At 43.2% G+C, this 25,070-nt stretch overlaps 4 protein-coding genes across 5 annotated transcripts in view; 1 reads left to right on the top strand and 3 right to left on the bottom strand.

The window, feature by feature from the left end:
- Positions 1–294: 294 nt before the first annotated feature.
- LOC115051048 (solute carrier family 52, riboflavin transporter, member 2-like) lies at positions 295–4,477 on the bottom strand. Its single transcript, XM_029514314.1, has 4 exons — positions 4,218–4,477; positions 2,362–3,217; positions 2,104–2,227; positions 295–1,584 (listed from the first exon to the last, which is right to left on the bottom strand). Exons 1-4 carry the CDS (start codon positions 4,345–4,347, stop codon positions 1,375–1,377), a joined length of 1,320 nt encoding a protein of 439 aa, XP_029370174.1. The 5' UTR covers positions 4,348–4,477; the 3' UTR covers positions 295–1,374.
- Positions 4,478–5,040: 563 nt separating this feature from the next.
- LOC115051483 (uncharacterized) lies at positions 5,041–9,389 on the bottom strand. The gene is made up of 3 exons (XM_029514884.1): positions 9,055–9,389; positions 8,425–8,491; positions 5,041–8,076 (listed from the first exon to the last, which is right to left on the bottom strand). Exons 1-3 carry the CDS (start codon positions 9,328–9,330, stop codon positions 5,528–5,530), a joined length of 2,892 nt encoding a protein of 963 aa, XP_029370744.1. The 5' UTR covers positions 9,331–9,389; the 3' UTR covers positions 5,041–5,527.
- On the top strand, positions 9,209–13,811 carry fbxl6 (F-box and leucine-rich repeat protein 6). The gene is made up of 10 exons (XM_029514885.1): positions 9,209–9,252; positions 9,831–10,442; positions 10,683–10,841; positions 10,947–11,010; positions 11,306–11,437; positions 11,597–11,704; positions 11,791–11,904; positions 12,248–12,479; positions 12,675–12,915; positions 13,113–13,811. The coding sequence occupies exons 2-10, from the start codon at positions 9,907–9,909 to the stop codon at positions 13,240–13,242; spliced, it is 1,716 nt and encodes a 571-aa protein (XP_029370745.1). The 5' UTR covers positions 9,209–9,252; positions 9,831–9,906; the 3' UTR covers positions 13,243–13,811.
- Positions 13,812–14,002: 191 nt separating this feature from the next.
- The window catches only part of eppk1 (epiplakin 1), a 32,003-nt gene continuing 20,935 nt past the window's right edge, over positions 14,003–25,070 (bottom strand). Inside the window, exons 3-4 of one of the 2 annotated variants that reach the window (XM_029514930.1) lie at positions 15,576–25,070; positions 14,003–14,498 (exon numbers count right to left, since the gene is read on the bottom strand). The exon at positions 15,576–25,070 is cut by the window's right edge and continues 18,349 nt beyond it. In XM_029514930.1, coding sequence (XP_029370790.1) covers positions 14,470–14,498; positions 15,576–25,070 — 9,524 coding nt within the window. In that variant the 3' untranslated portion in view covers positions 14,003–14,469. The other variant, XM_029514929.1, reaches the window with a different exon arrangement.

Genomic DNA, 25,070 nt, shown 5'->3' with positions numbered 1-25,070 from the left:
TGCTTATGGGGATAATGTGGGTAAAGTGTTTACACTGATAAGTTGCAGAACTGCATGTTTCTGTTGATTTACAATATAAAAGGTATTCAAAAAGAAAGTAATATAAAGTACGTAATACAAAAAAAAAAAAAAAAAGAAACCAAATGTGATGATTTCAGTTATCTGATGCTCACAGAAGCCGGCGGTTTTCAAATATTTAATGGAATAATTTGTCACTGTAGGAAATAGATTAATTACACATTCACGCTGCAGTAAAATCAGTCAAAAAAAAAAAAAAAGCTTCAGGATATTTTGAACAAATCTTTATTGTTCAGCCTTTTAGTCATATGATAGTGTACTTGTGACAATCAATACAAAAATCAACAAAAGAAATCACCAAAATCACTGACATAGAAAAAGCTACTTATCAATAAAGTAAGAAAAAAAAATAAATCACCAAACTGAACTTATTGATAAATTTAGCAGATATTCTTCCTATGTAACCTTTCATGTCATGAAGTCAGTTTTATGTACTGCAGCAGCGTGGTTAACAGAATTACTTTACTAAGTCCATATCAAATATAACTACTTCAGAGGTTGAGATGACAAACTCCCTTGTTTTCCAAAACTTTTCACTTCATTACTTTACTACTCAAGGCCAGATATCGTTCCCTTAAAGCGTCAGAATGCTGCATTTTAAAAAAATTACATTTCTGAAAACAGTCATTAAATGTTTGTACAAAACATTAGAAACAAAGTTAAAGTTAAACGAATGACTGTCATTTCACTTAATTTAGGCAGGAAATTACAAATGAAAACCTGAAATTCAAGTTTCCCAATCTTCAATTATATATCCGACTGATGAAATTGTAAATTCATGCTAGCAGGGAATAAAAGCAAAATGAAATCAGTCCCTCCCCTCCTTTTTGTAACTGTGTGAGTCTTTTTCATTGGGAATGTGGTAGATAAATTCACTAAAGGTCTTCCTGAGTAAATAGCTTCACATGATGTTGTTGCGAAAATAATCCACCAGCAGCTTGTTCTGCTACTGTAAACAACTTCAACTACAGAGAGTCATTATAAAAGGGAACACAAGCACTTGCGGCATTGGCACATTGTACTTGCTGTATTAGGACTTGTAGCACATTTTGCAGTCCCTTGGCCAATGTGCACAAACACAATGCTCCCATTATGCACAAATGCTTTTTCCTCAGAGGCTCCTGGGTGAGGTGATGACGACTGATTATGGAAGTTTCCTCAAGAAAAATGAAGCCAGGCCAAAACTGGAGCTTCCGTCAGAGACCCCAAAACAGGGTAAAAGAGCAGATTCCCACAGAAATGCATGGGAGCTGTCTGTGTAATATTAAAAAATAAAATAAAACAGCTCCTCTCCTGTTAGCTGCAGTTATCCACACACTCCTGAGCTCTGGTAAACACGTGGTAGATGTTGACCAGGGGGAACATGGTGAGGGCTCCGATAAGGGAGCCGGCCTGGATGGAGATGCCACACCAGAGCAGTGCAGCGTGACCCGCCTCATGAAGCAAAGTCCCAATCACCACCTTCAGATATGAGAAGAGGCCGGTGAAAACAATCCAGGAGATGACCTGTAGGGGGCACAACAAGTATCTGAGGTCAGTGGAGGTAAAGAGGAAGAGACAGAAATGACACTTCTGAATCTGGAACCGGAAGTATTGAACCTTGTGTATCAATAAAAAACAGTCTAAAGCAGTGAGTCAAGATAAAGCTTATAAATGTGCATTTGACTGACAATTTATTTCTTCAAAAGGGGTGATAATAAACTTAATTCAAAAGATTTTGTATTTCTTCTTCGACTTTTAGCAAACATCTCAGATTTCTGTACTAAATGTGTGGTCTAACATATTAATGAGGTGCTCACATTGTTCAGCATTCATTTATAATACCAGTTAACGCTCCGTTTGGGCCCCTGATCAAACTGCATTACCTTTGTTTACAAAGCGAGTGCAATTTTACACTTATTACAAATTATTATAAAGAATTCTCAAACAGAGGAATCATTGAATTTAGGTTCAATCCATGTGGCAACACCTCCAACAATAATAATAAAAACAAAACACCGACTTAGAATGAGTATTACCACGTACCACTAAAGCCACACCAGCAGGGTTTCCGAGGAGGGGTGGACAGGGGCTGAGAGCTGCTAATGCCATGAGATATGCCGCAAATATTCCCCCTGCTATAGACAAGAACCCGAGACCCGAGGAAGACCTGGAAGAAGAAGGAGAGCCGAAGCTAAGTGCAAAGTGAAACACAACACATCTGTGGTCACAACAGTTGTGCATTTAAAAATACATTTTAAGTCCCGCACATGTAAGGCTGTGTTGTTATCGTGAATTTCTCACCTGAGAACGACAAACATGGCCAGAAAGCATGCCAAGGGGTTTGCTATGTTGCCGAGGACCACAGAAAGGTGAAAGGTCATGGTGTCATAAGGCAGACAGGTGAAACTCTGCACAGATGGCAGGACTCCGTTGGTGAGGGCGTTGGAGATGGCGAGCAACGCCAGCAGGTAGATGTTGTGTGGTGTCCAGAAAGTCCGTTCAGGCGGCTGTTCCTCCACCTGCACCTGCTCCTCAGACACCACCGTCTCTCCATTGCAGAGCAGATGAGTCTCTTTGTCATTATTTGCCCCCGCTGCATTGTCAGGCTCTTGTGGCTGGGCGTCCCCCTGTGATTCCGTCTGCCTCCGAGTCAAAGCCAGGAAACTTAGAGCTGAGACCAACAACATGACAAACAGGAACCAGAAGAAGTTCTGAGCAGGAAAGCTCTCTTTTAAATACTCTGGTTTCGCCGTGCCGTTCACAGTTTTACATTCCAGCTTGCTGACACCTTGCCCTAAGGCCACGATACAGGGGAACAAGGCACTTAGCCCCTGTCCAATGAAGAACGTCTGGATGTACTGCGGGGGGTAACGAAACATGAAAGGCAGGAAGGTGACGTTGGACGTACAGCAGACAAGAGACAGCACAAAGGTGAGCAGCAGGAAAGGCAGCGACCTTTCCTCTCCTGCGATTGTGACCGTGTGTGACCAGAAGATGGCCAAAAAGGCCGATGCTACCACAGCCAGCACCTGGATGCCGTGGATGACCAGGCGCTCGTTCAGACGCCCCGGAGCGCAGTGGTGGGTGATGGTCACTGCTATTGGCCCGAGGTTCCCGAACGCTATCAGCAACGAGAGATAGGCAGGCAGGTTCCACTCTGAAACGAGACAACGCCAATATCAGGGTTTTAATCAGTTATTGATTGATTGGCTTGGGTATAGATGTGGGTGTTGTTTTATTGTGGGTTTGATGGATGGTGAGGGACTTTTAGATTTTCAAAAAAAAATCTGACATTTGACAACTGAGTATTTATGTTAAAAAAAATGTTGAGACAAAAAAAAAAAACCTTCAGAAAGGAAACAGGGCCACCTACTGTCATAGACTCTCTGGTGCTTCACTTGACAAAACCTTTCTTTGTGTTATGGTTTATTTTTTTTTCTCCTGTGCTAATTCTTGTTGAACACTGACAATACTTATGTGGATTTCCTGCCTTGACCTATATATTCTGTATATTCCTTTTTTTTTTTTTTTAATAGTACAGTTAATGAAAGCAGCTATTTAAAAAAAAAAGAAAAAGAAAAATTGATGTGGTCCATGTGGAAACTTGACAGCTTCACTTACATGTAAGGCAAAACAATAATTATCATTAAAGTAAAGTAAGCTTTAATCAGTGGTGGAAAATAACGTTTACAAAAGTACAGTTTGATGTATTTGTACTTCCATTTCCTTTATTTTCAGTATCATCTTTTTTTATACAACACACATGATTTACATCTGAAAATGTCACTCACTGCTCAGATGATGTTTCTTTAGTCTTAAAGTAAAAAAATCAATGAATGAGCCGTCTGGATGATTATTCATTTCAGCTTGTGTTTGTATTTTCCTAATTTAAATGAAAGGACTCCAGAGCTATCTTTTAGCTGATGTTGTTAATTATAGTTATAAACTGACGGAGGACTCTGATTTTAAACGGAGACACACCGACTCTGGTTCTCCTTTTAGTTAGATGAGAAGCTAACAGAAGCTAGCATGAGAAGCTGCAGTCGGACCGGAGCCAAATAAATAGACAACAACAGCACCAATAATCATAATAAAAATAATAATTGTCATTATTACAGACAAACCACGTGTGTCCGGTGTGTGTGTCGGTCACCGACCTTCGGGCAGCGTGTTGACCACCACCGGGAGCTCGACCCACAGGCTGTTGACGGAGATCCAGGAGCCCATGGCGAACAGCGCCATGAGCCCGTGGGTCACCGCGGCGCCGCCCCACCGGCTGCCGGACATGGCTCCGCTGGCTCCGGCCGGAGGACGGAGGAAGGACGTCGGCGGGTGGAGGAGTTGGTTGCCGGTGAGAAGCCCACGGTGAGCCGCTCAGCGCGCTCCGGTGCGTTAACGGCGGCACGGCACGGTTACACAAAGGCTCCTCCCCCTCTGCTGCCTTCACGGACATCTCGTAGGTAAAAAAAAAAAAAAAAAAAACATTCTCGCGATGTTTGCAGGATATTAAGTGTGTTCGCTATCTGAACTGCAGATATTACACTTATTGACCTAAAACAATCCCAGTCCTGAGTGCAACTGCGGCTTTATTGGTTACCACTGAGTTCGACTTGGGTCATTCCAGTTCATGATTACATTTATTGGGAGTCATTTTCTCCGACACGTTTGAACGCGACATGGCCAACGCTAATTAAAAAAAAAAAGAATTTGGGGGGCCTCAGATCGTTTTTGTTTATTACTGATGCAGGCAGAAGCTGTATGTGGTGACATGTGGCGTGTCAGTCATTTTATTAACGCTCATAACAAAGTCCAAAGTGCTTTGGACACTTTGGCACACTGACCTAAATAAGCAGCACCATCATAAATGCCCCCTCCTCTCCTCTCCACATGCTTTTATAAAGCCATGAACTCACTGACATTGCAGATGTGACCTCAAGTTCCCTTTAAATCTGAGAAACACAAAGTTACCACGTGACTGACAGTCAGGAATTTGAACTTGAAACTGGGTCGAGCTGAACTCAGGTCTCAGTGATTTAGTTTAATCATTTCATCATGAAGAGTGATAAAAACAAGTATGGACAGTGAAGATATTGACTGTGACAGCGGTTCATATGACATCTTTTAAGATAGCCTTCATACAGACTGAAGGAAAGATTAGTCCCACTGCAGTTTCATGCAAACTAAGGACTTATTTCATATCAATAATATCTGTTACATGATCATACAACTTTTCCAAGAATCAAAAAATATCGTTTGTACAACATGATTGCTTCATCTGGCATAATACACGGTTCTACATTATAGCTTATTTGTATTAAAAGATTAAGGTCATTCTGTGTATTTAGTTAGGTTAGTTTGTAAACATAGAATCATGTGACTTCATCACATGTAAGCACAAGTTTCTTTTAATACCACTCCAAGGAATCCATAACACTCTGTCGCTCAATGTCACACTTCTTTGATGTAATTAGAGCTCCTGTGTGCTGCTGCTTTCACTGTTTGCAATTGCAGCTGGTTTTGTGGGCCCGGTCTTCGTTTTGGTCTTTTTGGGTGCCAAAACAAGAGAATATCCAGGTTTAATGCGCGGGAGTGCCAGCTTTAGCTTCATCACCATTTGTGTGCTGTTGCGGAAAATACAATCCAAGTGTGGGTCTTTGTTGTTGAGAATCATCTTGTGGTACAGTATCTCACAGCGGACTGCTTCTCGTTTCTCTGCTCTGGATTTTCCATCAAACCGCAGCATCATTTTGTCGACATCCTGCTGGGTTTTGCATGGGCCCCCATTTGTACGCACTGTAGCTATGATGTAATCCCTGTCCATGTTCTCCTGCACTTCTTCTTTCTCTACTCTTACTGCCCGTTCTTTGCAGACTTTTTTCTGCTTGGGGCTGTGGTCATCGTTCCGGCCGTACCTTTTAGCAGGGAAACCAGAAGATTGATCAGAGCCGTCTTCAAATGAACCAGAGTCGTCACCGTCTTCCTCAGAGCTATCTGATGACAAGTTTGTGTGTGAAGAGGACTTTTCGGGTGTTTTCTTCTCGTCAGAGTACGAATTTTCAAAAGGGTACTCTGCCATCAGGACAGAGAATGTGCAACTCGCCAATTGTGAGCTCACATCTGGTGAGGGAACTTGGGAAAATTTCCCTCCAGGCAAGAAGTCTTTCAGATGTTCATCAGTGACGGTTGCAATCACCTTTATTGTCTGCTTCAAGCAAGCCCTGATTAGGTCCCTATTTGTGTGCCACTGACCACAGTAATGAAACACTCCATTAAAGGTTTTCTCTTCCAATGGGAACTGCTCAAAAACATTAGTATCCTCTTCTGGTTCCAGAAGAGTCGAAGGGTGTTTAGACCAGTCAAGGAATTTTTGGTAGAGACAGAGCAGGTGCCGGCCAAAGAATGAATACTCTCCTTCGCCTTTCAGCAGCCGCAAGTAAGGGCCGAGCACTTTGCAATAAATAATGGCCATAACGCACACAAGGCTCTGAATCACTGAGTCATTAGCATCAGCGGCAATGCTCTCAAGAATCACATTTGGGCATTCGTCATTGTTCAATGACTGCAAATCGGAGATAAAGAGAGCGATCTCTCCGTGATGGTGAATCAGACCCGCTGCAGCTTCAAAGTAGTTGTTTAATGGGTTTGACTGAATCACTTTAAGTGTGGAAGGATTTCTCTTTTCCTCACAGAAGGCTACCCAGTGTTTTTTATAATTTTGCATATTGGGGTTTTGGGCACTTAAGATACCCCAGGCCATGTGAATGTAGCGTGAAGTGGCACTTTCTGACAAATTCACAAATTTCTTGAACTTCGGAAGCTTGTCACGACCTAATTTCTCTCCTCTTGATTCAATTATGTCATTCTCAAAGCTGACAATATGCTGCTCAATTGCATTATGCACACCAACCAGGAAATTGGCATTGTAGTTTAAAAAAACCACAGGAGGCGCGAGTGAGATCTTTTCGCTGAGTGAGTAAATCTTTTTCTCAAACTCCACCATGGCTGGATGCTCCTTGCATGTCAGAATATATTGCTCTTTGAGGAGATCAAATGAGATTTGCTTGTAAGCTGCATTTTTCCCACCATGCACACCTGACAGTTTTTGGAAGGACAGCATTGCAATGTCAAGCAGGGTCAAAGGCTCTGCTTTATCTGACACTTCCTCCCCACTGCTAGACTCCATAGAATCCATATTGTCACCACTTTCATCACGAAGAGAGACACACTCTCTCAGTATAGTTTTCTTTATGATTCCTTTGTTCATCTCCGGTCCCTCACCTTGCATGATTTCATAACTTTCATATTCATCCTTGATTTTGACTTTCTCATAATAGGAAGAGTCATCTCTTCTCATGCGTTTCTTCATAACAAATTTCGGTGCTCTTTTAGCCACCAGTTCAAATGGACTTTGAAGCATAGCTTCCATTGCTGGAGTCCTCCTATGGCGTCTTGTTTCATAATTGCGGCAGTAAAGTTTTAGCTTTTTTATCTTAGCCTTAATGACTCTATATGCCTTTTTAATATCCCCTGTTTTACAAAACTCTGGGTTGAAATTTCTAAGCCATGATACTATAACAACTGGGGCAAGTTTTTCCCTGGCAACAAAGTTGCTCAACTCAAGAATCAATCCATTTGTGACTTCAATTGATTGTGCTCGCTCTGAAAAATCCCTCATTTCCAAAAGATGAGCTCGTTCAACTCCAATGCTGTCACATATTGGGCCAACAAAGTTGAAGTTGACAGCTGATTCCAGAAATATCAGCCTCGCTTCACTTCCAAGGCTCAATGTTGTTGCAATGCCTCTTTCTATCAAACAACGGAAATCAGCTGACTGAAATCTGGGGAAAATTCTCTTGAGCCAATCGATGATGGCAATCCAAGGAAAATTATTGTCCTCCCTCAGAAGTCCAACTTGAATCAAAAGTCTGCTCTTGCATGGTGCCTCGTCAAGCCCTAATCCTTCCCCTGACTGAGGACCAATGAAATCAGCAACAAGCTTCCAGTAATACTCATCTCCTGAAAAGCAGAAAAGACAATAAATGACTAGAAAAGAAACACTTTATGAAAAGTTGAGATTACAATTTGATTAAACTGGTGGCAAGCTTTTTGAAAAAATTGTTTAAATTTAAAGCCTGCTGATAAATAACAAGACAATCACTAGAAATTAAAGTTCTTAAATTTGAATAGTTTGAATTAGCATATATATATATATATATATATATATATATATATATATATATATGTGTGTGTGTGTGTGTGTGTGTGTGTGTGTAAAATAAAAGCAAGAGAGAGAGCGAAATGCTCATAAAATAAACTTAATAACAGTTTTACAACACGGTAATTTAATCACTGCTTTCATCTTACTCAGATTAGCCTCAGTTACAGCTGCTTTTCCACACAGGGAGAAATCTCCACGCTCATCCATCGTTAGCTGTTTGAAAAGAGGAGACAAAAAAAGAAAAGACTTTCATTCTTAGTTTTTTTTAATGAATAAATATGAACATATGTATCCATCACATAGAGAGGTAGACAACTGGTGAACATAACACACAGGAAAATGAGTGTACATGCGTGTTATTGTGTGCTATCTTGCAGAACTTCATTGCCCAAACTACTCCCCCACCACTAACACACACACTCACCTCTGCATATGCTTTCAAATTGTACACATTTTCTTACCTCTCATTAAAATAAAATAAACTAAGCACACAACAAAAAAATATGGAAACCCTCCTATTTGATTACAGTCGGAACTCGAAAGAATAAAAGCTTTAACATCTCCATGCTGCACTTCATCAGCATGCTATTGTTAGCCTTGCTAGCAACATGCTAATATTAGCACAAACTTCGGCAAATTCATCGTGAAACACCGCAATAACCCGAAGACGACACCAGAACTTGAGAGTGGTTCTGCATGTCGTAGTTCTTGAATATATTTTCAGATGTAAAAAGTTTTGTTATTATTATTATTACTACTGAAAAACGAGTTCTTACCTCCGACTCACCGTCTTCACAACATGTTTGTCCCACCACATGACAACATCCGGCTGGAGCAGGAAGCTGCTCGGCGATTGGATGATTTTGCGGAAGGCGGGCTTTGTTGTGGAACTCTCCGCCAATCACAGAGTAGAACTGGGAAAAATCGTTGTGTGTCCGTAGGAAGTAGCAACGGCTAACGCGAATTAGCAGCAGGTAATGTATAAAACAACAACAACAACAACACGGAACACCGGAGAGTTGTTTTCTTCCTAAATTAAAAATAACATACATTCATTGTTTTAGTAGTATTTGCTGTAAACGTAGTGACCGCCGCTTGTTTGCCTCGTTAGGCTGCACGGTTAGCTTGGTTGCCGTTTACCGATCTGTGTGATTGATTAAACATAACAACAGATGATTACATTTCATTTATTTTATTTAAATCCGCATATGAAGCCTATTTAACTAAATGGCGTCATGTTCACGGACTACAACGCGTTGGTTTTCAGTTAATACAAGCCCATAGATTTGTGGAATAATGAGAGAAAGTCAACTAAAGTGAAACTGCAGAAAGACAAATAAATGAGAAAAATCACCAGCCAAACACTGTTAGTAAACAAATTATGTAGTGTAATAATTGTATTATACGCCATGTTGTAGCACCTCAAAGACAAAAATTTTAATTGCATTCGATGTGACTGCATTTATTTCCTCCCCAATCACTTTATTGCATTCCTTCTTATTATTCTGTATGAACATGACAAGTTAAATCTTAACCTGGCTGTATTTTTCAGGCGTCCACATTCAGCTCCTCTCCTGATGTCTGGTTTCCCTGGAATGAAGTTCGCTGTGAGGAGGAGATAGCAGTGCATGATGGATTCCTCTGAAACACAAGCTTCAGCCCACAGTGAAAGAAAAGAAGACCCCTCACCCAGCACTTCGAATACAACAAGCCAAGAAGGAGATGGACCAAAGTCACACAAAGCAACTGTGAAGAGGAAATCCCGTGAGCCGAAAAATGGCAAAACAAAGAAGCAAAAGAAGGCAAGAGTTTCCAGGCCTGCCCGGCTTGGCTACACTGTCCACCAGGGGGAAGATATGCTTCTTGTCATATCGAGCACCACTTCTCAGTATGATGGCTCAGCCTGGATGCCCCCGAAGAAGGGAAGCAAAAAGAAAAAGCTTGCAAAAGGAAAGCTAAAAGCCAACCAGGTTAAGAAAAAGAAGGCAGTCCATCCCAAACCCAAAGCCAAACCAACAAATAATCCAGTTACCAAGACAGAAGAGGACACTGCTCTGCCACAGAAAACAGACTACAGATGGGGTCAAAGTCTTCCTGAAGAGGTGCTAATTAATATATTTCAGATGGTGGTTGTTCAAGACGGCGCTGTGCCATTTTTATGCAGGTAATAAAACGGATGTAGTTAAACTTACAGACATCAGTAATTTAAAAACTGATACTGTGCACATTTTCTGTGTCATGATCACAAATCCAACTGCTGATTATTTTCTTGACTAATCATTTGGTCTGTAAAAGGAAAGGAAAATTCAGACCTCAAGCTTATTTTGCCTGTTTGTTATAATAGCAGAGTATGATCCATCCAGCTGTGTGGTTTGTGGTTTACTCTGTGCTGTTCCTGGCCCAGGGTGGGGAGAGTTTGTCGTCTGTGGAATGCTGCTGCCTCCAGCCCAGTCCTGTGGCGAAAGGTGACTGTAGGGTTCTGCTGGATTGCACCAGGAAGAAGCCAGCTACCTAAGACTCAGAAGAAGATAAAGGAAACTATTAACTGGCTAGCACAAGACAGGTCTGTTTTGTTAGTTTTAAGTAGAGGTTTGACTTCTGTATTGAGTTAGTTGATGCTTTAATTTCACGACTCACTTGACAATAAAACATATTTCTTTTTCTAAAGGTTTTCTCAGCTGCGAGACTTTTCTCTCTGTCACTGGACAAAGAATGCTAACTATGCAGTCGAGGTAAGGACTTGACTTGTCTTTCTCAACATTATTATCCATGCTATCGAGGACTAAAATATTTTGTCAATTAATTTATCTCTGAACTTCTTTCAAATCAAATCAGATTTATTTGTATAGCGCCAAATCATAACAAAGTTACATCACGGCATTTTACATATAGAGCAGGTCTAGACCAAACTTTGATCATTTATGGAATGCATGAGATGATTCCTACTTTTCTGTGTAAATATTTAGTACTTACTCTGTGTTGTTGTTTTTTGTTTTTTTCTTCCATTTGTGCTGTGACTCATTTTAGGTGGTTTCACAGTTTTGTCCTCACCTTCGTTCCCTCACGCTTTCATACTGCACAGGCCTGACAATGGAGGCTTTCCAAAACCTTGGTCTGCATAGCCGGTCTCTGCAGAGCATAAATCTGCAATACTCAGAAGTAAGTCAGTGGCATAAGATTGATTTGTTGTCAAAATCTAACCCTACAACTTCAGATGCTCTCTTTGTTTCATCCTAAACCATCCCAAAGCAGTATTTCATAATTCTCATTTCTAAACCAGACTTGATAAAACAGTTTAGATTTTTTTTTTCCCTGTAGTTTCAGGTTGAGGGACTCCTGGAGTACTTAGAGAACCATGGGACCCAGATCAAGCAGATATGGTTCACTCATGGACTAAAGAATGACAGACTTCTGGCTGCCATAACCGTAAGCTTCCTTTTCTTTTGTAATAAGAATAACATACAGTGAAATCTTTACAGTGAGCACAAATAAACATATAACTGATTTTCCAGAGGGGACAATGTCCCGATTTGGAGCTGCTGGAGGTCAATACAAAGCTTGACAGTAAAGATTGTGAACTTCCTGTTTGCATCCAGGCTTTACAAATGGCTTGCCCTAAACTTAAGGTAAAGAAAAAACAAAAAAAAACAACTAAATTTCAACTTTTTTAGTCTGCTCTTCTATTGTGACTATTTGAATCTCTGTCACTGTGTTTCTTTGCTTTCTTTGTAATTATTGTATAAATATTTATACAGTTCTGAAACAATTAGTCAATTAAATATTCATAATTTTTCAAAGTAAAAGATGAAGGCATTTAAAGATGCCACCTTGAGCTCTGGCACAAGCTCATTCATATTTTCACTTTACAAACAAATGATACGCAGTAGTTGTTGCGCCAGTATGTAATGACTCGGTTTGTTGTTGTTTGTTCATTCACGGAACGCGCTCATCAACTGTATATCCCATCAGACGTTTCGGATGCTGAATGTCAGACCGCTGCATAAGACGATGCGTAACAGTGCCGACTCACCATCAGGCTTCCCATTACTGGAGGAGCTATGTATTGCAACCACGTCCTATTCCTACATGACTGACAAAGATTTACGGGACATTCTCTTCGGCTCCACGAAGCTGCGGGTACTGGACTTGCGAGGCTGCTCGCGAATAACACCGTCCGGTCTCGCCACATTACCCTGTCGAGGTAGGGCTAGTTCATAAGATATCTTTCATTAATTTTGGAGTTTAAAAGTTACTTAAATTTTATGTAAAATCAAAAGTAATTTTACCCAATGCTTTCATGACAGACAGTAATTATTCTTAATTTAATAATAAACTATACAATTGTCTGTCTTATATTAATGATCTATATCTGTATTGCTTTCCTCTGATTTGGCAGAGCTTGAATGTCTCTTTTGGGGACAGTATTTCAGCAGCCATATTGGGTCATCACCTAAGAAAGGACTTCACATGGTGACCCAGAAGTGGAGCCAGACTTTGCAACAACTTGACATTGCAAATCAACTCTTTTCTGAGGAGGACTTGGAGATAGCGATGAGTTACCTTGCTCAGGCAACAGAGACGGACACACTGCGTTCACTCAACCTAAGCGGGACAAGGATCACACCACCTGCTCTTAGGTACTGTGTTTAATTTTCCTACTTTGCTCTACTAGTCCAGCCTAATAAACTATGAACTGACATTTCATTCAAAGATAGACAATCTGCAGCCATAAAGAACCAAGCGGGTAAATTCTGGGTGCTGCAGGTTAAATACTGAGATTATCTTTTTATGAATTTAGCAAAAACAAAATCTGCATCTCTACCTAATGTTGCAGGTCAGTCATTGGCCAAATGACTGCTCTCAGCTACCTCAACCTTTCATCCTGCCGTTATCTTCCAAGGGGACTGAAGAGAATTTACCGTGGCCAAGAAGACATTCGCCAGCTGCTGGACAAATTGGAGTAATGCTGATATTCGTATGGTTTCAGAAATCAGAAAACCAAAATTATCAAACATGAATGTGTTTAAACATTCCTCTTTTTGGACTATGTTGTTTGTATGTGTAATTTGGTTAAGTTACCATCAGAGGTTGGCCCTGCTGCTGGCCCAAAATGTTGGAACACCCCGATTATTTCCCAGGTGAACACAAAGGAATCCCTGCTAAATTCAGAAATAAATTAAAGGGAAAATGTGGTGCTAATGTTCATGTGGGCTCGAGGATTGACTTTCACATAATGGTGGTGAGTTTAAAGGTTAAAGTTAAAGGCTAAAGATCATTGTCCACGCATAATTAAAGGGAGGACACTTACATGATGATTTGAGCACATAGATGACCTCAAGTTAAAATCTACGGGGCGATTCAACTGCCCACACCAGCTTTTCTTGGATGTTTGTTTTTTGTTTGTTTGTTGTTGGGTTTTGTTTTTTTTTTACTTCTTTTCGATATTTTTTGCATCATGGCACAATGATCCTAATCAAAACTGTCTGTATATATTTGAATGAATAAAATGTTACATGTCAGAATAACATTGCTAAGAGAAGATCGAGTCTGCATGAGACATCTGTGTGCTGTTATACGATTTCCCTTGTTGAAATTAAATGAAGGGCAGTTTAGGTGATGAAAAGTCAAAATGTTGTCCTCTACAAACATTTAGATAGTGCTGCACATTGCTGAACAACTTTGAATAAAAAAAAAAAAAACACAATTGAAAGAAAACACATAAGATAGATTTACACCTCTTATTTATTGGCCCACAAAATAAAACAGTTTCAGCAGGAAGGATTTAAAAAAAACTCAGAAATAGTGAATGCATGCTTTACTTCCAAATGAAGCCAAAGCAGGCCCTGCAAAATGATGTTGACTGTACAAAACATATTGCATAATTAAGAAAATTTAAAACATAACTTTTGTATGGAAGAATTTCTGTAAACTCCATTTCTTGACATTCTAATCGATGGTGCCTACAATTAATGCAAAGCAAGAGGAAACTTTCTAATGAATACGTTCAAACAAAAGTAAATACAGTGTTCATTTGTACAATTTTTCTCTAAAAATATATTTCTGTAGGACAACTGAGACAGAAAATCTTAAACCAAGCAGAGAAATTTCGTCATGAAGACAAGCACCTTAATGAGTGAAAAACAGCAGTGTAAAAGAAATACATATACATTTTAATCACAATTATCCTGCTCTCATTTCTGCAAAGGCAGTAAACTGAGGCCTGTGATGGGATCAGTAATACATCTTTCCACCAGCTGCAGATAGGTGAGGTTCTCTTGAGTGTTGGGGTCAAAGAAACCCTTGGTGTCGTCATCAGGGTCAGACAAGATCTGGTTCATTTCCTCGTCAAAGTAACCTCTCTGGTACGCCACCTGCACTGGGACTCTGTGACTGTGCACCGGGTCAATTATGCCTCCTGTGGCAATTTGGGCTTCAAGGAGACGAATTCCATGATCTTTCACGATGAGATCTTTTTTCAAGGCCTGGAACAAAGAAATTGTGTTTCCGGTGTAGGGATCTTTGTATCCCGTCACAGCCCTTTCTGCTGAAAGCAGTTTGTTTTTCCATTCAGTGCCAACCACTTGCTGAGCCACTGCTTCCTCTACAGAGAGCTTTCTGTTGTTCACTGGGTCGATGACAAAACCGGTGGCAGCTTGGGCCTCCAGCAGAACCAGAGATGTACCGGGGGTGAGAAGACCTTTAGACTTGGCTTCGTAGATACTCAGGGTCTGCTTGGTGGACTGCAGGTAGACTCCTGCAATGCTGTTGGTTCCCTCAAGATACTTGCGGACTGAGTCCATTTCACTCACTTCTGTCACTGTGACTTTTCCAGAGGTGAGATTCTCATAGAGGTCCTCAGTGATGATCTTTGATTCAAGCAGCTCACTAACAGTCACATCCTTCCTGATTCCATGGAACTTGGGAACATCACTTGTCTCAGTGGTTGTGGTCGTGGTGATGGTAGTTTTTGTTGAGCTGCTGTGCTCGTTCCTATCTGGTGGTTGGCTCATGACCAGCGATGACACAGAAGTTGTTTCAGTTTGCTGCTCAATGATGGTCAAGATGATCTCTAAGAAATGATCAATTGTGATTGCTCCGGACTTGTACTGTTGCACGAGCTCTCTCCTCCGCTCTTCAGTGATGTATCTGGAGTAGAGCAGATCCCACAGTGAAACTGTTGTTCCTTGGTATTTGCCTCCCGCTCTGGTTGTTGTTGTAGATTTCAGGATGAGTTTTGTGCTCTCATCAACAAAGAAATAAAACTCGCCTTTCTTGACAATGACCAATAAACTGAGGCCTGTGATGGGATCAGTAATACATCTTTCCACCAGCTGCAGATAGGTGAGGTTCTCTTGAGTGTTGGGGTCAAAGAAACCCTTGGTGTCGTCATCAGGGTCAGACAAGATCTGGTTCATTTCCTCGTCAAAGTAACCTCTCTGGTACGCCACCTGCACTGGGACTCTGTGACTGTGCACCGGGTCAATTATGCCTCCTGTGGCAATTTGGGCTTCAAGGAGACGAATTCCATGATCTTTCACGATGAGATCTTTTTTCAAGGCCTGGAACAAAGAAATTGTGTTTCCGGTGTAGGGATCTTTGTATCCCGTCACAGCCCTTTCTGCTGAAAGCAGTTTGTTTTTCCATTCAGTGCCAACCACTTGCTGAGCCACTGCTTCCTCTACAGAGAGCTTTCTGTTGTTCACTGGGTCGATGACAAAACCGGTGGCAGCTTGGGCCTCCAGCAGAACCAGAGATGTACCGGGGGTGAGAAGACCTTTAGACTTGGCTTCGTAGATACTCAGGGTCTGCTTGGTGGACTGCAGGTAGACTCCTGCAATGCTGTTGGTTCCCTCAAGATACTTGCGGACTGAGTCCATTTCACTCACTTCTGTCACTGTGACTTTTCCAGAGGTGAGATTCTCATAGAGGTCCTCAGTGATGATCTTTGATTCAAGCAGCTCACTAACAGTCACATCCTTCCTGATTCCATGGAACTTGGGAACATCACTTGTCTCAGTGGTTGTGGTCGTGGTGATGGTAGTTTTTGTTGAGCTGCTGTGCTCGTTCCTATCTGGTGGTTGGCTCATGACCAGCGATGACACAGAAGTTGTTTCAGTTTGCTGCTCAATGATGGTCAAGATGATCTCTAAGAAATGATCAATTGTGATTGCTCCGGACTTGTACTGTTGCACGAGCTCTCTCCTCCGCTCTTCAGTGATGTATCTGGAGTAGAGCAGATCCCACAGTGAAACTGTTGTTCCTTGGTATTTGCCTCCCGCTCTGGTTGTTGTTGTAGATTTCAGGATGAGTTTTGTGCTCTCATCAACAAAGAAATAAAACTCGCCTTTCTTGACAATGACCAATAAACTGAGGCCTGTGATGGGATCAGTAATACATCTTTCCACCAGCTGCAGATAGGTGAGGTTCTCTTGAGTGTTGGGGTCAAAGAAACCCTTGGTGTCGTCATCAGGGTCAGACAAGATCTGGTTCATTTCCTCGTCAAAGTAACCTCTCTGGTACGCCACCTGCACTGGGACTCTGTGACTGTGCACCGGGTCAATTATGCCTCCTGTGGCAATTTGGGCTTCAAGGAGACGAATTCCATGATCTTTCACGATGAGATCTTTTTTCAAGGCCTGGAACAAAGAAATTGTGTTTCCGGTGTAGGGATCTTTGTATCCAGTCACAGCCCTTTCTGCTGAAAGCAGTTTGTTTTTCCATTCAGTGCCAACCACTTGCTGAGCCACTGCTTCCTCTACAGAGAGCTTTCTGTTGTTCACTGGGTCGATGACAAAACCGGTGGCAGCTTGGGCCTCCAGCAGAACCAGAGATGTACCGGGGGTGAGAAGACCTTTAGACTTGGCTTCGTAGATACTCAGGGTCTGCTTGGTAGACTGCAGGTAGACTCCTGCAATGCTGTTGGTTCCCTCAAGATACTTGCGGACTGAGTCCATTTCACTCACTTCTGTCACTGTGACTTTTCCAGAGGTGAGATTCTCATAGAGGTCCTCAGTGATGATCTTTGATTCAAGCAGCTCACTAACAGTCACATCCTTCCTGATTCCATGGAACTTGGGAACATCACTTGTCTCAGTGGTTGTGGTCGTGGTGATGGTAGTTTTTGTTGAGCTGCTGTGCTTGTTCCTTTCTGGTGGTTGGCTCATGACCAGCGATGACACAGAAGTTGTTTCAGTTTGCTGCTCAATGATGGTCAAGATGATCTCTAAAAAATGATCAATCGTGATTGCTCCGGACTTGTACTGTTGCACGAGCTCTCTCCTCCGCTCTTCAGTGATGTATCTGGAGTAGAGCAGATCCCACAGTGAAACTGTTGTTCCTTGGTATTTGCCTCCCGCTCTGGTTATTGTTGTAGATTTCAGGATGAGTTTTGTGCTCTCATCAACAAAGAAATAAAACTCGCCTTTCTTGACAATGACCAATAAACTGAGGCCTGTGATGGGATCAGTAATACATCTTTCCACCAGCTGCAGATAGGTGAGGTTCTCTTGAGTGTTGGGGTCAAAGAAACCCTTGGTGTCGTCATCAGGGTCAGACAAGATCTGGTTCATTTCCTCGTCAAAGTAACCTCTCTGGTACGCCACCTGCACTGGGACTCTGTGACTGTGCACCGGGTCAATTATGCCTCCTGTTGCAATTTGGGCTTCAAGGAGACGAATTCCATGATCTTTCACGATGAGATCTTTTTTCAAGGCTTGGAACAAAGAAATTGTGTTTCCGGTATAGGGATCTTTGTATCCCGTCACAGCCCTTTCTGCTGAAAGCAGTTTGTTTTTCCATTCAGTGCCAACCACTTGCTGAGCCACTGCTTCCTCTACAGAGAGCTTTCTGTTGTTCACTGGGTCGATGACAAAACCGGTGGCAGCTTGGGCCTCCAGCAGAACCAGAGATGTACCGGGGGTGAGAAGACCTTTAGACTTGGCTTCGTAGATACTCAGGGTCTGCTTGGTGGACTGCAGGTAGACTCCTGCAATGCTGTTGGTTCCCTCAAGATACTTGCGGACTGAGTCCATTTCACTCACTTCTGTCACTGTGACTTTTCCAGAGCTGAGCTTCTCATAGAGGTCCTCAGTGATGATCTTTGATTCAAGCAGCTCACTAACAGTCACATCCTTCCTGATTCCATGGAACTTGGGAACATCACTTGTCTCAGTGGTTGTGGTCGTGGTGATGGTAGTTTTTGTTGAGCTGCTGTGCTCGTTCCTTTCTGGTGGTTGGCTCATGACCAGCGATGACACAGAAGTTGTTTCAGTTTGCTGCTCAATGATGGTCAAGATGATCTCTAAGAAATGATCAATTGTGATTGCTCCGGACTTGTACTGTTGCACGAGCTCTCTCCTCCGCTCTTCAGTGATGTATCTGGAGTAGAGCAGATCCCACAGTGAAACTGTTGTTCCTTGGTATTTGCCTCCCGCTCTGGTTGTTGTTGTAGCTTTCAGGATGAGTTTTGTGCTCTCATCAACAAAGAAATAAAACTCGCCTTTCTTGACAATGACCAATAAACTGAGGCCTGTGATGGGATCAGTAATACATCTTTCCACCAGCTGCAGATAGGTGAGGTTCTCTTGAGTGTTGGGGTCAAAGAAACCCTTGGTGTCGTCATCAGAGTCAGACAAGATCTGGTTCATTTCCTCGTCAAAGTAACCTCTCTGGTACGCCACCTGCACTGGGACTCTGTGACTGTGCACCGGGTCAATTATGCCTCCTGTTGCAATTTGGGCTTCAAGGAGACGAATTCCATGATCTTTCACGATGAGATCTTTTTTCAAGGCTTGGAACAAAGAAATTGTGTTTCCGGTGTAGGGATCTTTGTATCCCGTCACAGCCCTTTCTGCTGAAAGCAGTTTGTTTTTCCATTCAGTGCCAACCACTTGCTGAGCCACTGCTTCCTCTACAGAGAGCTTTCTGTTCTTCACTGGGTCGATGACAAAACCGGTGGCAGCTTGGGCCTCCAGCAGAATCAGAGATGTACCGGGGGTGAGAAGACCTTTAGACTTGGCTTCGTAGATACTCAGGGTCTGCTTGGTGGACTGCAGGTAGACTCCTGCAATGCTGTTGGTTCCCTCAAGATACTTGCGGACTGAGTCCATTTCACTCACTTCTGTCACTGTGACTTTTCCAGAGCTGAGCTTCTCATAGAGGTCCTCAGTGATGATCTTTGATTCAAGCAGCTCACTAACAGTCACATCCTTCCTGATTCCATGGAACTTGGGAACATCACTTGTCTCAGTGGTTGTGGTCGTGGTGATGGTAGTTTTTGTTGAGCTGCTGTGCTCGTTCCTATCTGGTGGTTGGCTCATGACCAGCGATGACACAGAAGTTGTTTCAGTTTGCTGCTCAATGATGGTCAAGATGATCTCTAAGAAATGATCAATTGTGATTGCTCCGGACTTGTACTGTTGCACGAGCTCTCTCCTCCGCTCTTCAGTGATGTATCTGGAGTAGAGCAGATCCCACAGTGAAACTGTTGTTCCTTGGTATTTGCCTCCCGCTCTGGTTGTTGTTGTAGATTTCAGGATGAGTTTTGTGCTCTCATCAACAAAGAAATAAAACTCGCCTTTCTTGACAATGACCAATAAACTGAGGCCTGTGATGGGATCAGTAATACATCTTTCCACCAGCTGCAGATAGGTGAGGTTCTCTTGAGTGTTGGGGTCAAAGAAACCCTTGGTGTCGTCATCAGGGTCAGACAAGATCTGGTTCATTTCCTCGTCAAAGTAACCTCTCTGGTACGCCACCTGCACTGGGACTCTGTGACTGTGCACCGGGTCAATTATGCCTCCTGTGGCAATTTGGGCTTCAAGGAGACGAATTCCATGATCTTTCACGATGAGATCTTTTTTCAAGGCCTGGAACAAAGAAATTGTGTTTCCGGTGTAGGGATCTTTGTATCCAGTCACAGCCCTTTCTGCTGAAAGCAGTTTGTTTTTCCATTCAGTGCCAACCACTTGCTGAGCCACTGCTTCCTCTACAGAGAGCTTTCTGTTGTTCACTGGGTCGATGACAAAACCGGTGGCAGCTTGGGCCTCCAGCAGAACCAGAGATGTACCGGGGGTGAGAAGACCTTTAGACTTGGCTTCGTAGATACTCAGGGTCTGCTTGGTAGACTGCAGGTAGACTCCTGCAATGCTGTTGGTTCCCTCAAGATACTTGCGGACTGAGTCCATTTCACTCACTTCTGTCACTGTGACTTTTCCAGAGGTGAGATTCTCATAGAGGTCCTCAGTGATGATCTTTGATTCAAGCAGCTCACTAACAGTCACATCCTTCCTGATTCCATGGAACTTGGGAACATCACTTGTCTCAGTGGTTGTGGTCGTGGTGATGGTAGTTTTTGTTGAGCTGCTGTGCTTGTTCCTTTCTGGTGGTTGGCTCATGACCAGCGATGACACAGAAGTTGTTTCAGTTTGCTGCTCAATGATGGTCAAGATGATCTCTAAAAAATGATCAATCGTGATTGCTCCGGACTTGTACTGTTGCACGAGCTCTCTCCTCCGCTCTTCAGTGATGTATCTGGAGTAGAGCAGATCCCACAGTGAAACTGTTGTTCCTTGGTATTTGCCTCCCGCTCTGGTTATTGTTGTAGATTTCAGGATGAGTTTTGTGCTCTCATCAACAAAGAAATAAAACTCGCCTTTCTTGACAATGACCAATAAACTGAGGCCTGTGATGGGATCAGTAATACATCTTTCCACCAGCTGCAGATAGGTGAGGTTCTCTTGAGTGTTGGGGTCAAAGAAACCCTTGGTGTCGTCATCAGGGTCAGACAAGATCTGGTTCATTTCCTCGTCAAAGTAACCTCTCTGGTACGCCACCTGCACTGGGACTCTGTGACTGTGCACCGGGTCAATTATGCCTCCTGTTGCAATTTGGGCTTCAAGGAGACGAATTCCATGATCTTTCACGATGAGATCTTTTTTCAAGGCTTGGAACAAAGAAATTGTGTTTCCGGTATAGGGATCTTTGTATCCCGTCACAGCCCTTTCTGCTGAAAGCAGTTTGTTTTTCCATTCAGTGCCAACCACTTGCTGAGCCACTGCTTCCTCTACAGAGAGCTTTCTGTTGTTCACTGGGTCGATGACAAAACCGGTGGCAGCTTGGGCCTCCAGCAGAACCAGAGATGTACCGGGGGTGAGAAGACCTTTAGACTTGGCTTCGTAGATACTCAGGGTCTGCTTGGTGGACTGCAGGTAGACTCCTGCAATGCTGTTGGTTCCCTCAAGATACTTGCGGACTGAGTCCATTTCACTCACTTCTGTCACTGTGACTTTTCCAGAGCTGAGCTTCTCATAGAGGTCCTCAGTGATGATCTTTGATTCAAGCAGCTCACTAACAGTCACATCCTTCCTGATTCCATGGAACTTGGGAACATCACTTGTCTCAGTGGTTGTGGTCGTGGTGATGGTAGTTTTTGTTGAGCTGCTGTGCTCGTTCCTTTCTGGTGGTTGGCTCATGACCAGCGATGACACAGAAGTTGTTTCAGTTTGCTGCTCAATGATGGTCAAGATGATCTCTAAGAAATGATCAATTGTGATTGCTCCGGACTTGTACTGTTGCACGAGCTCTCTCCTCCGCTCTTCAGTGATGTATCTGGAGTAGAGCAGATCCCACAGTGAAACTGTTGTTCCTTGGTATTTGCCTCCCGCTCTGGTTGTTGTTGTAGCTTTCAGGATGAGTTTTGTGCTCTCATCAACAAAGAAATAAAACTCGCCTTTCTTGACAATGACCAATAAACTGAGGCCTGTGATGGGATCAGTAATACATCTTTCCACCAGCTGCAGATAGGTGAGGTTCTCTTGAGTGTTGGGGTCAAAGAAACCCTTGGTGTCGTCATCAGAGTCAGACAAGATCTGGTTCATTTCCTCGTCAAAGTAACCTCTCTGGTACGCCACCTGCACTGGGACTCTGTGACTGTGCACCGGGTCAATTATGCCTCCTGTTGCAATTTGGGCTTCAAGGAGACGAATTCCATGATCTTTCACGATGAGATCTTTTTTCAAGGCTTGGAACAAAGAAATTGTGTTTCCGGTGTAGGGATCTTTGTATCCCGTCACAGCCCTTTCTGCTGAAAGCAGTTTGTTTTTCCATTCAGTGCCAACCACTTGCTGAGCCACTGCTTCCTCTACAGAGAGCTTTCTGTTCTTCACTGGGTCGATGACAAAACCGGTGGCAGCTTGGGCCTCCAGCAGAATCAGAGATGTACCGGGGGTGAGAAGACCTTTAGACTTGGCTTCGTAGATACTCAGGGTCTGCTTGGTAGACTGCAGGTAGACTCCTGCAATGCTGTTGGTTCCCTCAAGATACTTGCGGACTGAGTCCATTTCACTCACTTCTGTCACTGTGACTTTTCCAGAGGTGAGATTCTCATAGAGGTCCTCAGTGATGATCTTTGATTCAAGCAGCTCACTAACAGTCACATCCTTCCTGATTCCATGGAACTTGGGAACATCACTTGTCTCAGTGGTTGTGGTCGTGGTGATGGTAGTTTTTGTTGAGCTGCTGTGCTTGTTCCTTTCTGGTGGTTGGCTCATGACCAGCGATGACACAGAAGTTGTTTCAGTTTGCTGCTCAATGATGGTCAAGATGATCTCTAAGAAATGATCAATCGTGATTGCTCCGGACTTGTACTGTTGCACGAGCTCTCTCCTCCGCTCTTCAGTGATGTATCTGGAGTAGAGCAGATCCCACAGTGAAACTGTTGTTCCTTGGTATTTGCCTCCCGCTCTGGTTGTTGTTGTAGCTTTCAGGATGAGTTTTGTGCTCTCATCAACAAAGAAATAAAACTCGCCTTTCTTGACAATGACCAATAAACTGAGGCCTGTGATGGGATCAGTAATACATCTTTCCACCAGCTGCAGATAGGTGAGGTTCTCTTGAGTGTTGGGGTCAAAGAAACCCTTGGTGTCGTCATCAGGGTCAGACAAGATCTGGTTCATTTCCTCGTCAAAGTAACCTCTCTGGTACGCCACCTGCACTGGGACTCTGTGACTATGCACCGGGTCAATTATGCCTCCTGTTGCAATTTGGGCTTCAAGGAGACGAATTCCATGATCTTTCACGATGAGATCTTTTTTCAAGGCCTGGAACAAAGAAATTGTGTTTCCGGTGTAGGGATCTTTGTATCCCGTCACAGCCCTTTCTGCTGAAAGCAGTTTGTTTTTCCATTCAGTGCCAACCACTTGCTGAGCCACTGCTTCCTCTACAGAGAGCTTTCTGTTGTTCACTGGGTCGATGACAAAACCGGTGGCAGCTTGGGCCTCCAGCAGAACCAGAGATGTACCGGGGGTGAGAAGACCTTTAGACTTGGCTTCGTAGATACTCAGGGTCTGCTTGGTGGACTGCAGGTAGACTCCTGCAATGCTGTTGGTTCCCTCAAGATACTTGCGGACTGAGTCCATTTCACTCACTTCTGTCACTGTGACTTTTCCAGAGCTGAGCTTCTCATAGAGGTCCTCAGTGATGATCTTTGATTCAAGCAGCTCACTAACAGTCACATCCTTCCTGATTCCATGGAACTTGGGAACATCACTTGTCTCAGTGGTTGTGGTCGTGGTGATGGTAGTTTTTGTTGAGCTGCTGTGCTCGTTCCTATCTGGTGGTTGGCTCATGACCAGCGATGACGCAGAAGTTGTTTCAGTTTGCTGCTCAATGATGGTCAAGATGATCTCTAAGAAATGATCAATTGTGATTGCTCCGGACTTGTACTGTTGCACGAGCTCTCTCCTCCGCTCTTCAGTGATGTATCTGGAGTAGAGCAGATCCCACAGTGAAACTGTTGTTCCTTGGTATTTGCCTCCCGCTCTGGTTGTTGTTGTAGATTTCAGGATGAGTTTTGTGCTCTCATCAACAAAGAAATAAAACTCGCCTTTCTTGACAATGACCAATAAACTGAGGCCTGTATTTGGATCTGTAACACATCTTTCCACCAGCTGCAGATAGGTGAGGTTCTCTTGAGTGTTGGGGTCAAAGAAACCCTTGGTGTCGTCATCAGGGTCAGACAAGATCTGGTTCATTTCCTCGTCAAAGTAACCTCTCTGGTACGCCACCTGCACTGGGACTCTGTGACTGTGCACCGGGTCAATTATGCCTCCTGTAGCAATTTGGGCTTCAAGGAGACGAATTCCATGATCTTTCACGATGAGATCTTTTTTCAAGGCTTGGAACAAAGAAATTGTGTTTCCGGTGTAGGGATCTTTGTATCCCGTCACAGCCCTTTCTGCTGAAAGCAGTTTGTTTTTCCATTCAGTGCCAACCACTTGCTGAGCCACTGCTTCCTCTACAGAGAGCTTTCTGTTGTTCACTGGGTCGATGACAAAACCGGTGGCAGCTTGGGCCTCCAGCAGAACCAGAGATGTACCGGGGGTGAGAAGACCTTTAGACTTGGCTTCGTAGATACTCAGGGTCTGCTTGGTGGACTGCAGGTAGACTCCTGCAATGCTGTTGGTTCCCTCAAGATACTTGCGGACTGAGTCCATTTCACTCACTTCTGTCACTGTGACTTTTCCAGAGGTGAGATTCTCATAGAGGTCCTCAGTGATGATCTTTGATTCAAGCAGCTCACTAACAGTCACATCCTTCCTGATTCCATGGAACTTGGGAACATCACTTGTCTCAGTGGTTGTGGTCGTGGTGATGGTAGTTTTTGTTGAGCTGCTGTGCTCGTTCCTATCTGGTGGTTGGCTCATGACCAGCGATGACGCAGAAGTTGTTTCAGTTTGCTGCTCAATGATGGTCAAGATGATCTCTAAGAAATGATCAATCGTGATTGCTCCGG

The sequence above is a fragment of the Echeneis naucrates genome, chromosome 11, assembly GCF_900963305.1.
Source record: "Echeneis naucrates chromosome 11, fEcheNa1.1, whole genome shotgun sequence".
Classification (NCBI taxonomy): Eukaryota; Metazoa; Chordata; class Actinopteri; order Carangiformes; family Echeneidae; genus Echeneis; species Echeneis naucrates.
This window is presented reverse-complemented; position numbering and strand designations above follow the sequence as displayed.

Bases quoted from the DNA above. Each gene is read 5' to 3' on its own strand.
- LOC115051048 (XM_029514314.1), bottom strand. From the start codon at position 4,347: ATGTCCGGCAGCCGGTGGGGCGGCGCCGCGGTGACCCACGGGCTCATG. The intron at 3,218-4,217 runs GTCGGTGACCGA...GTCTCGTTTCAG, and splicing joins GGTCAACACGCTGCCCGAAG to AGTGGAACCTGCCTGCCTAT. The intron at 2,228-2,361 runs GTGAGAAATTCA...TTCTTCTTCCAG, and splicing joins GCCATGTTTGTCGTTCTCAG to GTCTTCCTCGGGTCTCGGGT.
- LOC115051483 (XM_029514884.1), bottom strand. From the start codon at position 9,330: ATGTATGTTATTTTTAATTTAGGAAGAAAACAACTCTCCGGTGTTCCG. The intron at 8,492-9,054 runs GTAAGAACTCGT...CTTTTCAAACAG, and splicing joins GTGAAGACGGTGAGTCGGAG to CTAACGATGGATGAGCGTGG. The intron at 8,077-8,424 runs GTAAGATGAAAG...TCTGCTTTTCAG, and splicing joins TGTAACTGAGGCTAATCTGA to GAGATGAGTATTACTGGAAG.
- fbxl6 (XM_029514885.1), top strand. From the start codon at position 9,907: ATGATGGATTCCTCTGAAACACAAGCTTCAGCCCACAGTGAAAGAAAA. The intron at 10,443-10,682 runs GTAATAAAACGG...TTCCTGGCCCAG, and splicing joins GCTGTGCCATTTTTATGCAG to GGTGGGGAGAGTTTGTCGTC. The intron at 11,905-12,247 runs GTAAAGAAAAAA...ATATCCCATCAG, and splicing joins TGGCTTGCCCTAAACTTAAG to ACGTTTCGGATGCTGAATGT.